This window comes from Salvelinus sp. IW2-2015, linkage group LG4q.1:29 (genome assembly GCF_002910315.2).
Source record: "Salvelinus sp. IW2-2015 linkage group LG4q.1:29, ASM291031v2, whole genome shotgun sequence".
Taxonomy (NCBI): domain Eukaryota; kingdom Metazoa; phylum Chordata; class Actinopteri; order Salmoniformes; family Salmonidae; genus Salvelinus; species Salvelinus sp. IW2-2015.
This window is the reverse complement of record NC_036842.1, coordinates 70776618-70791312: the sequence shown is the minus strand read 5'-3', so window position 1 is coordinate 70791312 and position 14695 is coordinate 70776618. Positions and strand designations below refer to the sequence as shown.

Below are 14695 nucleotides of genomic sequence, written 5' to 3'. Positions count from 1 at the left end.
CAGTTCTGCACTTAATTAACCTCATAGTCATTGTAGCATTCTTCCAAGATCCAAAGTGCTTGAGTACGGAGAGCCAAAACCCTCCCTCCCCCCCCGCCCCCCCCCCCCCCCCCCCCCCCCCCCCCCCCCCCCCCCCCCTCCCAGGATCAATCCATGCGAGGCGGTTCTATTCAGAGGAAAGTGTAAGCAGTACAAAGCGCGTGGTGTACAGCAACAGCATCCAAAGTCCATAATCGCCATCATCAGAGCCATGGGGCGCCTCAAAGATCGAATTTCTCCGATGCAGCCAGAGCCGGTGAGTGGAATAGGACACGGGAGCTTCTAGACACTGATCCAGAAGCAGTTTTGTGCTTTTTAACTCCTTTATAGTCAGGTTCTTAGGATGTAGGGCTAGGATGATACCAGTATCGCAATATTTTCCCATGGATAAATTGAAAACGATGAAGCAGACCCGGGCTTTTTCTGTTTCCTCCCAAACTCTGCTTTGTCCTGTTAAGAAAACCTTCTGTTATTATAAATGCGGTGCTAATAGTATGGAAAATAAGAGACATGTGAACTCGGGATGGACTTAACACAATGTGGTTTTCCAACGTTTAGGGCTGTGTTGTCTAAAGCAGTTAACTTGTTATTGGTACTATCGCCGGATGCGCGGGAAGCACCCCACAGTAAAATATAAGGGCTGGACTGAGCACTAGCGTGCACAAGTAAATAAATATCTGAAGATATCTATTAAAATTCACAAGGTCCAATGACACCCAGATGAAAAGATACAGATCTTGTGAATCCAGCCATCATGTTCTGATTTTGTAAATGTTGATACAGGGAAGTCACAATATGGTAAAATCTATTAGCTAACCACGAATACAAAGAGACACAACGTTTGTTTTGCACACCATTTTTTTTCCGGTGCATCATGAGCTATTCACTGAATTGCGATGCGTGAATGAAAGACTAGTATAATGATAAGCCACTAACCAGAAAACGAACTTCATAAGAGTGACAGCTTGATATACATATTTATGGTATAGCATATGTTTTTTTGGAAAAATGTGGCATATTTCAGGGTTATAATATCACAGTTCTACATTGTTGCGAGCTGCAATCTGACGAAATAGAGTGGAAGAGCCGGAATAATTACAGAGACCGACCCGTCAATTACCAAAAATACTCCATCCTAAAACATTTCTGAAAAAATACACAGCACCAGCAATTGAAGACACAGATCTTGTGAATCCAGACAATATTTCAGATTTTCTAAGTGTTTTACAGCGAAAAGACCAATGTAATCGTGTATATTAGCATAACGTCAGGCTAACATCACCCCCGCATTGAATCAAGCAAAAAAACAGCGTAACGTTTATCGCCCCACCAAAATATATAAATTTTTTCACTAACCTTCTCAGAATTCTTCAGATGACAGTCCTGTAACATCATATTACACAATGCATATAGAGTTTGTTCGAAAATGTGCGTATTAGCATCACAAATCGTGGTTATGCAATGTAATCTGTGTCAAAACATGGCATGTTTTCTGGCCGGCACCATCTTGGAAGGCACCTATGTTTACGATTATTTATCGATTTAGATTGACTAAAAAAATACAGGTTGGACAGCTAATGAAAGATGCATTGGTTATTAATTGCAACCGCTGATTTAGGATTTAAAATTAACGTTACTAGACATACATTGGAGTACAGCCAGACTAGTGCCGCAAAAAATTGCCGACAACTGCCGTTTACATTTTTCCACATAAATACGGAATAAAATCATAAATAACTCTACTTTTGGACGAGCTTCCATCAGTATCTGGGCAATGTGTCCTTGTCCAAAAAGAATCGTTGCTTTGTTGTAAAACGACCTCTTCAACTTCGAGAACTAGCAGCTAACAAAGTACGTTGGCACACACATGTCCAAATCCTCAAACGCAAATACTAAGGAATCCGAAAAAATAGCAATATACTCGCATAAACTGATATAAATCGCTGTTTCAAATAACTTCGTTATGAGTTTCTAACACCTATTATCGAATAGCTCTCTTCTATGATTTTCGCTGTAGAACGAGTTCTGGTTCACCCACAGACATAATTCAAACGGTTTTAGAAACTAGAGATTGTTTTCTATCCAATAGTAATAATAATATGCATATTGTACGAGCAAGAATTGAGTACGAGGCAGTTTAATTTGGAAATTTGGTGAGGGAAAGCTGATCCTAGATCTGGGAGTCTAGGAGGGGTGGAGATTGTGAGTTAATGGGGTTAAACGGCAGGCGGTAGGGTTCGACTGTAAGAGGCAGGGGTAGGGTTGATTAGGGCGTTATAGCCAACCTATAGCATATGGTATTTTTGACGGTTTGACATGTTTTTGATTTAATAAAAGTTCTACATTTGCTTTGTGTAGTGTGTGACCCTAGGGTGGCAACACATACACTACCGTTCAAACATTTGGGGTCACTTAGAAATTTCCTTGTTTTTGAAAGAAAAGCACACAAAAAAATGCCCATTAAAATAACATCAAATTGATCAGAAATACAGTGTAGACATTGTTAATGTTGTAAATGACTATTGTAGCTGGAAACACCAGATTTTTTCTTTTCTTTAAATGGAATATATACAGAGGCCCATTATCAGCAACCATCACTCCTGTGTTCCAAAGTCACGTTGTGTTAGRTAATCCAAGTTTATCATTTTAAAAGGCTAATTGATCATTAGAAAGCCCTTTTGCAATTATGTTAGCACAGCTGAAAATTGTTGTTCTGATTTAAAGAAGCAATAACACTGGCCTTCTTTAGACTAGTTGAGTGTCTGGAGCATCAGCATTTGTGGGTTTGATTACAGGCTCAAAATGGCCAGAAACAAATAACTTTCTTTTGAAACTCGTTAGTCTATTCTTGTTCTGAGAAATGAAGGCTATTCCATGTGAGAAATTGCCAAGAAACAGAATATCTCGTACAACGCTGTGTAATATTCCCTTCACAGAACAGCGCAAACTGGCTCTAACCAGAATAGAATGGCCCTTGATCAACATCATAAAACATGAATTTAAAAAAATTCTCTTTTTCTGTAGTCCCACCCATTTAAGTGCTCTCAATCAGTATCACTCAACATACCAGTTACAGCCAATAAGAACTGCTAACAGGGTCTGTCTGCCTGCCTGCCTGCCTATTGGCTCTTTCACCGCAGATGAGATCACTACACTGCCTGATACCAGAGTGTGCTTTACACTTTACTCAGTGGTGAGTTAGCCATAACTGAGTCCATGGTGTTTATAATAAACTGTATCCAATCAACATCTAGCCTTCAACATTGCTTGTTTTGTATTCTGCTGAGCATCATGATCTACTTTTACATATTGTTCGGTGGCTAAGCAAGGGTAATAATGCTTTCGAGAGCAGCCTATGTGAGCTTAGGGAGGAGATGCTTTTCTCCTCAATTGCCGCCAAAAGACAGCCAACACATATCTAGCAAATGCTTGATGAGTTTTTATCAGATGTTCTATTTTTTTGTGACATTTTCAATCAATTGAATGGACTCAATTTGGGACTACGGGGAAGTTTAAAACTGTTATTGACATGATTGAAAAACAAACATTATTTTCTCCTGATTTGAGCCCAAACAATACACTCAATTCCTTACAACTATATTCAGTCATCAGTACAGATCACTCCCGTGATGTCAGAGTTTTTAGATAAACTCATCAAATCTTGTTGCAAAGTTAGCTTTCAGTTTAAATCCCCACAGAGGTGGTGCAGTTTGTTATAGGGACCCGTTCTCTACTAATGTGGGGGGCAAGAGACTTCTCTGCAAAAGCTAGTCAACTGAGATATATGCAACGCATAAAAAGTTATGTGTAAAACAAATACATTTAATTWAAAAAAAAAAATATATTTCATTATTTTCTATTACCTTTCTATTTAACTAGGCAAGTCAGTTAAGAACATTCTTATTTACAATGACTGCCTACCCTGGCCAAACCCGGACGACACTGGGCCAATTGTGCGGCGCCCTATGGGACTCCCAATCATGGCCAGACGTGATGCAGCCTGGATTTGAACCAGGTACAGCAGTTCTCTTGCACTGAGTAGCAGTGTCTTAAACCACTGCGCCACTCGGGAGCCAATATGATTCTGGTCAACTGAGATATGTCATGCGTTAAAGGTTTCCTGTGTGTAAATAAAGATTAAGCTATGTAAAACGGACATGTGACGTGATACAGGTCAAGTGTGTAATCAGTACAAATGTGTTCCACTATTTAGCCTAATTCTGTGCATCAAATTGTTTAATTGTAAAGCACTTTTAGCAACATTTAATTTTAATAAAAGTGCTTTATAAGATTGTAATTGTTTGTGCATTGTTTTATATAGCGGTTTTAGGAAGTGTAATCCCATGTAGAAAATGTCTGGGGCCCCCCAGTTAATAACCATTTTAAAATCTAGCCCCTCTAAGAATATAGTTGAATATCCCAAACTTCACCCAGCTAGAGGCTCTGCAAGTCATATTAGGTTTAAAACAATAGGGAGAATGTCAGAATAAACCCTACCTTACTGCTTTTGCCTCCTAACCGTTGGTTGTGTCTCCTGTCCCCCACCAGGATGATGCTCGTCAGCTGTTTGTGCTGGCGGGATCGGCAGAGGAGGGCTTCATGACCGGCGAACTGTCCGGAGTCATCCAGCGCCTCTGGAAGGACGGTGGGGTCCAGGCCTGCTTCAGCCGGTCACGAGAGTACCAGCTCAACGACTCCGCCGCCTAGTGAGTAGCAAACACACACACACAACAGAGTTCTGCCCCAAGGTTCTTTAACAAGGGGGTGTAGATGAGTAACGAGGTGGGGCGCAGCGCGTTTTTGAACCATTCTATAACTAGAGGACCCCTGATGAGTGATAGTACTATATTTTTGCTCGCTAGGTCTGTCTACGTTAAGTGCTGCCTGTCTTCCTAGGTGCCTACTTGGTGTGTGGACTACTGACTGCTCATAACTTGCAGATGATTGACACATCAACCAGGATTAAGGGGCAGGGCAATTTGTGACTTGTTTGGGTAATCAGTGGCTGTTTAGGAGGGGGAGTGGTTTCTCCTCTCCTAGGCAATCAGCAATATGTACAGGGAGGTGTGCTCTTCACCTCTGCTAGGCAATTAGTACTTCAGTCTCCCCTGGTTTCTCAGCAGCAGTCGTGGCGGTCTTGTCGCCAAAACTTAGACTGTTCTGACGAGTTGTTCTTTGAGAAAGGCGCCACACCAGTATCTTACCTAGTTATTTTTTTTATCTAATTTAGCTCTTTTGTAGCTTTGGCATACTGTTTTTCTATACCTGTTTACTCCTCTCCTTGTAGGCTTTACAGATGCTCCCCATGCCTTGGCTGCAACCCTTCTAATTTAATGTACTCTGCACGCACAACTCCAGTGGAATTACGTATCTCTGGCAGCGTTTGGAACTGCCGATCTGCGGTGAAGAACACTGAGTTCATCTCAGCCTATGCTGCCATTGTCCCTTGACTTTTTTGGCCTTGACGGAGACCTAGATCACCCCAGAGAACACTGCTACTCCATCTGCTCTCTCTTCATTTGACTACGTTTTCTCTCATAGTCCAAGAGCATGTGGTTGTCGCAGTGGTGGCACAGGGCTACTCATTTCTCCTAACTGGAGATTTTCTCATCTCACTCCCACCGCTCCATCCTCATTTGAATTCCATGCTGTCACTTCTCCACTCTCAACTTTGTCATCTATTGCCCACCAGGTGCCCTTGGAGAGTTCCTCAATGAGATTGACACTTTGATAAGCTAATTTCCTGACGATGGCTTACCACTCTTCATACTTGGCGACTTCAACATCACTGCATTGGTCTTAAATTCATTTCTTTCCAACTCTCTCTTTCCCCTCCTTGTCTCTTGACCTCACCCTTTCCCAATCCCCTCCAACTCACAAGGCAGGCAATATGCTTGAACTCATCTTTACTAGAGGCTGTTTGCCTACTAATCTCACTGCAACCCCCCTCAAGGTCTCTGGTCACTACTTTGTTTCTTTTTCTCCAATCTTAGCCCTTACCCAGATGGTCATGAACCTTCTCTATCGCGCTCGCATATATATATTTCATCATCATGTCTTCTATCAATCAATCAATCAATCAAGTTTATTTTATATAGCCCTTCGTACATCAGCTAATATCTCGAAGTGCTGTACAGAAACCCAGCCTAAAACCCCAAACAGCAAGCAATGCAGGTGTAGAAGCACGGTGGCTAGGAAAAACTCCCTAGAAAGGCCAAAACCTAGGAAGAAACCTAGAGAGGAACCAGGCTATGAGGGTGCAGTCCTCTTCTGGCTGTGCCGGGTGGAGATTATAACAGAACATGGCCAAGATGTTCAAAATGTTCATAAATGACAAGCATGGTCAATAATAATCAGGAATAATGTCAGTTGGCTTTTCATAGCCGATCATTAAGAGTTGAAAACAGCAGGTCTGGGACAGGTAGGGGTTCCATAACTGCAGGAAACAGTTGAAACTGGAAACAGCAGAAGGCCAGGTGGACTGGGACAGCAAGGAGTCTCATGCCAGTAGTCCTGACGTATGGTCTAGGCTCAGTCCTCCAAGAGAGAGAAAGAAAGAAAGAGAGAATTAGAGAGAGCATCTTAAATTCACACAGGACACTGGATAAGACAGGAGAAGTACCCAGATATAACCAACTGGCCTAGCCCACACAAAACTACTGCAGCATAAATACTGGAGGCTGAGACAGGAGGGGTCAGGGACACTGTGGCCCATCCGATGAATACCCGGACAGGCCAAACAGGAAGGATATAACCCCACCCACTTGCCAAAGCACAGCCCCCGCACCACTAGAGGATATCTTCAACCACCAACTTACAATCCTGAGACAAGGCGAGTATAGCCCACAAATCTCCACCACAGCACAAACCAAGGGGGGGCGCCAACCCAGACAGGAAGATCACGTAGTAACTCAACCCACTCAAGTGACGCACCCCTCCTAGGGACGGCAATGAAAGAGCACCAGTAAGCCAGTGACTCAGCCCCTGTATAGGGTTAGAGGTAGAGAATCCCAGTGGAGGGGAACGGCCAGGCAGAGACAGCAAGGGCGGTTCGTTGCTCCAGAGCCTTTCGTTCACCTTCACACTCTTGGCCAGACTACACTCAATCATATGACCCACTGAAGAGATGAGTCTTCAGTAAAGACATAAAGGTTGAGACACGAGTCTGCGTCTCCTCACATGGGTAGGCAGACCATTCCATAAAAATGGAGATCTTATAGGAGAAAGCCTGCTCCAGCTGTTTGCTTAGAAATTCTAGGGACAATTAGGAGGCTGCGTCTTGTGACGTAGCGTACGTGTGGATATGTACGGCAGGACCACTCGGAAAGATAGGTAGGAGCAAGCCCATGTAGCGCTTTATAGGTTAACAGTAAAACTTGAAATCAGCATTGCATTAACAGGAAGCCAGTGTAGGGAAGCTAGCACTGGAGTAATATGATCAAATTTTTTGGTTCTAGTCAGGATTCTAGCAGCCGTATTTAGCACTAACTGAAGTTTATTTAGTGCTTTATCCGGGTAGCCGGAAAGTAGAGCATGCAGTAGTCTAACCTAGAAGTAACAAAAGCATGGATACATTTTTCTGCATATTTTTTGGACAGAACATGTCAGATTTTTGCAATGTTACGTAGATGGAAAAAGCTGTCCTTGAAACAGTCTTGATATGTTCGTCAAAAGAGAGTATCAGGGTCAAGAGTAACGCCGAGGTCCTTCACAGTTTATTTGAGACGACTTTACAACCATCAAGATAAATGTAGATTCAACAGAATTCTCTTTGTTTCTTGGGACCTAGAAACAGCATCTCTGTTCTGTCCGAGTTTAAAAGTAGAACGTTTTCAGCCATCCATTCTTATGTCTGAAACACAGGCTTTCTAGCGAGGGCAATTTTGGGCTTCACCATGTTTCATTGAAATGTACAGCTGTGTGTCATCGCGATAGCAGTGAAAGTTAACATTATGTTTTTGAATAACATCCCCAAGAGGTAAAATATATAGTGAAAACAATAGTGGTCCTAAAACGGAACTTTGAGGAACACCGAAATGTACAGTTGATTTGTCAGAGGACAAACCATTCACAGAGACAACTGATATCTTTCCGACAGATAAGATCTTAACCAGGCAGAACTTGTCCGTGTAGACCAATTTGGGTTTCCAGTCTCTCCAAAAGAATGTGGTGATCGATGGGTGTCAAGGCATCACTAAGGTCTAGTAGCACGAGGACAGATGCAGAGCCTCGGTCTGACGCCATTAAAAGGTATTTTACCACCTTCACAAAGTGCAGTCTCAGTGCTATGATGGGGTCTAAAACCAGACTGAGCATTTCGTATGCATTGTTTGTCTTCAGGAAGGCAGTGAGTTGCGCAACAGCTTTTTCTAAATTTTTTGAGAGGAATGGAAGATTCGATATAGGCCGATAGTTTTTTATATTTTCGGGTCAAGGTTGGGCTTTTTCAAGGCTTGTAATTACTGCCACTTTTAGTGAGTTTGGTACACATCCGGTGGATAGAGAGCCGTTTATTATGTTCAACATAGGAGGGCCAAGCACAGGAAGCAGCTCTTTCAGTAGTTTAGTAGGAATAGGATCCAGTATGCAGCTTGAAGGTTTAGAGGCCATGATTATTTTCATCATTGTGTCAAGAGATATAGTACTAAAACACTTAAGTGTCTCTCCCGATCCCAGGCCCTGGCAGAGCTGTGCAGATCCAGGACAGCTAAGCCCTGGAGGAATACGCAGATTTAAAGAGGAGTCCGTAATTTGCTTTCTAATGATCATGATCTTTTCCTCAAAAGTTCATGAATTTATTACTGCTGAAGTGAAAGCCATCCTCTCTTGGGGAATGCTGCTTTTTAGTTAGCTTTGCAACAGTATCAAAAATAAATTTTGGATTATTCTTATTTTCCTCAATTAAGTTGGAAAAGTAGGATGATCGAGCAGCAGTGAGGGCTCTTCGATACTGCACGGTACTGTCTTTCCAAGCTAGTCGGAAGACTTCCAGTTTGGTGTGGCGCCATTTCCGTTCCAATTTTCTGGAAGCTTGCTTCAGAGCTCGGGTATTTTCTGTATACCAGGGAGCTAGTTTCTAATGACAAATGTTTTTCGTTTTTAGGGGTGCAACTGCATCTAGGGTATTGCGCAAGGTTAAATTGAGTTCCTCAGTTAGGTGGTTAACTGATTTTTGTCCTCTGACGTCCTTGGGTAGGCAGAAGGAGTCTGGAAGGGCATCAAGGAATTTTTGTGTTGTCTGAGAATTTATAGCACGACTTTTGATGCTCCTTGGTTGGAGTCTAAGCAGATTATTTGTTGCGATTTCAAACGTAATAAAATGGTGGTCCGATAGTCCAGGATTATGAGGAAAAACATTAAGATCTACAACATTTATTCCATGGGACAAAACTAGGTCCAGAGTATGACTGTAGCATTGAGTAGGTCCAGAGACATGTTGGACAAAACCCACTGAGTCGATGATGGCCTCGAAAGCGTTTTGGAGTGGGTCTGTGGACTTTTCCATATGAATATTAAAATCACCAAAAATTAGAATATTATCTGCTATGACTGCTATGACTACAAGGTCCGATAGGAATTCAGGGAACTCAGAGAGGAACGCTGTATATGGCCCAGGAGGCCTGTAAACAGTAGCTATAAAAAGTGATTCTATCATCTCTCCCTTTTGCTAAATCCTTCTCCCTCAGCCGGTCACCTCTCCTGATTCTGCTTCTTCGACCCTACTCTCCTCCCTTTCCGCGTCCTATGATTCGCATTGTCGCCTTTCCGCTCGGGCTTCCTCTCCTGCTCCGTGGACAAGTGACTCATTGCAAGCTTACAGAACAGGCTGCTGGCAGCTGAGTGAAAAATTGAGTAAAACTAAACTTCCTGGGGACTGATCATCCTTTCACTCACTCCTCTACCTTCTCTTCTTCTGTATCTGCTGCACAATGCATGTCTCTCCAGAATTTGCTCTCTCCCACCAATTTGTGCACACACATTTTTTCGTAACTTCCTTGTGTGAATTGTTTGATTGTTAGTCTATCAATTTCCTATTTACACACATCAGTAGTAGTACATTTACCGTTAATTCTTTTCATTTCTAATCTACAATGTTTGTTTGGTTACGGTCATTTCTGTTAAAGCATTCAATATATTATTCCAGTCTTTTACCAATCTCATTGTCGGAGTGGACACGTTGTTTGCAGACCGTATGCTAACACTTGTGAAAACAAGTTTTGGTTTATTTCATTCCATTTATGAGTTTTGTGAATTTAGTCATTGTCTTTCGTTTGGAGCGCTCTTATCAATGTTGAGTAAGGATTGCGTATAGAAGTAGGCCTGTAGGCTGCATGACCTGCTCACAAATATAGGCATATAGATGTGCCCATTTGGGGATCTGATAGTATTTCTGATTGGCTTAAGCAACACCAAAAATGAGCTGTGGAGCTTCTCAAAGGAATGTTTTCTTGCTGTATGAGGCAAAGTAAGTCTGTTTTTAAATTCATTGAGAATGACAATTGTTCCTCAATGATTTTGAAAAATATTTCCAGCTCTCTCCCTTTTCGATAACCACTCAACGTAAAAGGGGAAAAATGTCATGCTCTGATCCAGTGGAAACGTCATAAAATAGGCCTACTTGAATACTTACTAGAGGTCGACCGATTATGATTTTTCAACGCCGATACCGATTATTGGAGGACCCAAAAAAGTCGATAACGATTAATCGGCCGATTTTTAAAATGTATTTATTTGTAATAATGACAATTACAACAATACTGAATGAACACTTATTTTAACTTAATATAATACATCAAAATCAATTTAGCCTCAAATAAATAATGAAACATGTTCAATTTGGTTTAAATAATGCGAAAACAAAGTGTTGGAGAAGAAAGTAAAAGTGCAACATGTGCCATGTAAGAAAGCTAACGTTAAAGTTCCTTGCTCAGAACATGAGAACATATGAAAGCTGGTGGTTCCTTTTAACATGAGTCTTCAATATTCCCAGGTAAGAAGTTTTAGGTTGTAGTTATTATAGGAATTATAGGACTATTTCTCTCTATACGATTTGTATTTCATATACCTTTGACTATTGGATGTTCTTATAGGCACTTTAGTATTGTGTGTAACAGTATAGCTTCCGTCCCTCTCCTCGCTCCTACCTGGGCTCGAACCAGGAACACATCGACAACAGCCACCCTCGAAGCAGCGTTACCCATGCAGAGCAAGGGGAACAACTACTCCAAGTCTCAGAGCGAGTGACGTTTGAAATGCTATTAGCGCGCACCCCGCTAACTAGCTAGCCATTTCACATCGGTTACACCAGCCTCATCTCGGGAGTTGATAGGCTTGAAGTCATAAACAGTGCAATGCTTGAAGCATTGCGAAGAGCTGCTGGCAAAACGCACAAAATTGCTGTTTGAATGAATGCTTACGAGCCTGCTGGTGCCTACCATCGCTCAGACTGCTCTATCAAATCATAGACTTAATTATAACATAATAACACACAGAAATACGAGCCTTAGGTCATTAATATGATCGAATCCGGAAACTATCATCTCAAACAAATATTTTTTTCTTTCAGTGAAATACGGAACCGTTACGTATTTTATCTAACGGGTGGCATCCATAAGTCTAAATATTCCTGTTACATTGCACAACCTTCAATGTTATGTCATAATTACGTAAAATTCTGCCAAATTAGTTCGCAACGAGCCAGGCGGCCCAAACTGTTGCATATACCCTGACTCTGCGTGCAATGAACGCAAGAGAAGTGACACAATTTCACCTGGTTAATATTGCCTGCTAACCTGGATTTCTTTTAGCTAAATATGCAAGTTTAAAAAATATATACTTCTGTGTACTGATTTTAAGAAAGGCATTGATGTTTATGGTTAGGTATAGTCGTGCAACGATTGTGCTTTTTTCGCAAATGCGCTTTTGTTAAATCATCCCCCGTTTGGCGAAGTTGGCTGTCTTTGTTAGGAAGAAATAGTCTTCACACAGTTCGCAACGAGCCAGGCGGCCCAAACTGCTGCATATACCCTGACTCTGTTGCAAGAGAAGTGACACAAAGAAATTCATGTTAGCAGGCAATATTAACTAAATATGCAGGTTTAAAAATATATACTTATGTATTGATTTTATGTATGTATTGACTTCTTATGGCTGCAGTCCCGTTAACGGGATCGATATGACAACAGCCAGTCGAAGTGCAGGGCGCCAAATTCAAAAAACAGAAATCTCATAATTAAAATTCCTCAGACATTCATGTGTCTTATATCATTTTAAAGGTAATCTTATTGTTAATCCCACCAAAGTGTCCGATTTCAAATAGGCTTTTCAGCGAAAGCACTACAAACGATTATGTTAGGTCAGCACAAAACCACAATAATCACAGCCATTTTTCCCAGCTAAAGGTAGCTTCACAAAAACCAGAATAGAGATAAAATGAATCACTAACCTTCGATTATTTTCATCAGATGACACTCATAGGACTTCATGTTACACAATTACATGCATGTTTTGTTGATTAAATTCATATTTATATAAAAATAATCTGAGTTTACATTGAGGCGACTAGATTCACTAGTTGCAAAAACATCAAGTGACTTTGCATAGCCACATCGTTTCAACGAAATACTCATCATAAATATAGATGATAATAAAAGTTATACACATGGAATTATAGATATACCTCTCCTTAATGCAACCGCTGTGTCAGATTTCAAAAAAACTTTACGGAAAAAGAAACGCACGCTATAATCTGAGACGGCGCTCAAAGTAAAATACCACAGCTGCAAAGATGGCGTCAACATAAACACGAAAATACATGATAAATATTCCCTTACCTTGATGATCTACATCAGAAAGCACACCAGGAATCCCAGGTCCACAATAAATGTTTGTTTGTGTCGAAAAAAATTATTATGTCCAAATACTTCTTTTGTTACGCGGTCTGGTTTACATATCCAAACGCTAATTCTGGTCAGCGTTATATCGGACAAAGACTTCAAAAAAAGTGATATTACCGGTCGAAGAAACATTTCAAACTAAGTACACATCAATCATTAGATGTTTTAACATATAGCTTCAATAAAGTTCCAACCGGAGTATTCCTTCTTGTCTTCGTGAGCCATGGAACGCAAGTGACTTCCACGAGAAAAAGCATGATCAGAAAATGGCTGCTTGATGGACACCTGACTGATTCTGCTCTCATCTGTCCCACAACATCATAGAAGTCTCAATAATTTCTATTGATGGTTGACATCTAGTGGAACCCCTAGGCAGTGCACAATCATTCATAGCTCAAGGGATTCTTTAGGGACTCTGGTGAATACATGCAAGCTCAGATTTCTGACTTTCTTTTTGATTTCAACTCAGGATTTTGCCTGCCAATATGAGTTCTGTTAATCTCACGACATAATTCAAACAGTTTTAGAAACTTTAGCGTTTTCTATCCATACTATAAAAATATGCAAATATTAGCAACTATGACTGAGGAGAGGCAGTTTGATATGGGCACACTTTCATCCAAGCTACTCAATACTGCCCCTTCAGCCATAAGAAGTTAATGTGTGAAAGTTACATATTTCTAAAAAATATTTTTGAATTTCCCGCGCTGCCTTTCAGCGGAATGTTGTGGAGGGGGTTCCACTAGCGGAACGTGTCCTAGAAGCTACCTATGCGGTAGAAATTAACCTATCACAAAACCGCCAAATAGAGATATAATTAGTCACTAACCAAGAAACAACTTCATCAGATGACAGTCTTATAACATGTTATACAATAAATGTATGTTTGTTCGAAAATGTGCATATTTGAGGTATAAATCATAGTTTTACATTGCAGCTACATCAAAAATATCACCAAAGCAGCTAGAACAATTACAGAGAGCAACGTGAAATACCTAAATACTCATCATAAACAATTTATGAAAAATACATGGTGACAGCAAATGGAAAGATAAACCTCTTGTGAATCCAGCCAATATTTCAGATTTAAGTGTTTTACAGCGAAACACAATATAGCATTATATTAGCTTACCACAATAGCCAAACACACAACCGCATTATTCACGCCATAGATAGCATTCGCAAAAACCAGCAAAATATAAAATAATCACTAACCTTGACCAACTTCATCAGATGACAGTCTTATAACACAGGTTATCAAACACTTATGTTTTGTTCGAAAATGTGCATATTTAGAGCTGCAAACCGTGGTTATACATTGTGAATATGTAGCATCGATTCACCAGAATGGCCGGAGCTAGTTTGGACACTCACCTAATCTGACCAAAGAACTCATCATAAACTTTACATAAAAATACTTAAAAATGAAAGATACACTGGTTCTTAATGCAACCGCCGTGTTAGATTTTTAAAAATAACTTTCCCATAAAAACAGCTTGCGTTATTGCAGACAGCGCCCGCAAAACGCAGAGAATAGGAATAACATTTTCCACAGAAATACGAAATAACATCATAAATTGTTCTTACTTTTGTTGAGCTTCCAATCAGAATCTTGTACAAGGAGTCTAGGTCGAGGATAAATCGTTGTTTGGTTTTAGAATGTCCATTTCTTCTGTCGAATTAGCAACCTTAGCTAGCCATGTGGCGCGAAACATGCCCATCTTCTCTCGACGCAAAGAACGGAAAATTCCAATCAGTCC

General features: G+C 40.8%; 1 protein-coding gene across 2 annotated transcripts in view; it reads left to right on the top strand.

Moving 5' to 3' along the window:
- LOC111962476 (guanine nucleotide-binding protein G(i) subunit alpha-1-like) overlaps nucleotides 1-14695 on the top strand; it is an 87298-nt gene that overhangs the window by 42486 nt on the left and 30117 nt on the right. The window contains exons 5-6 of one of the 2 annotated variants that reach the window (XM_070443083.1): nucleotides 177-295; nucleotides 4588-4745. In XM_070443083.1, the coding sequence (XP_070299184.1) occupies nucleotides 177-295; nucleotides 4588-4745 (277 nt within the window). The remainder of the gene's footprint in view (nucleotides 1-176; nucleotides 296-4587; nucleotides 4746-14695) is intronic. The other variant, XM_070443082.1, reaches the window with a different exon arrangement.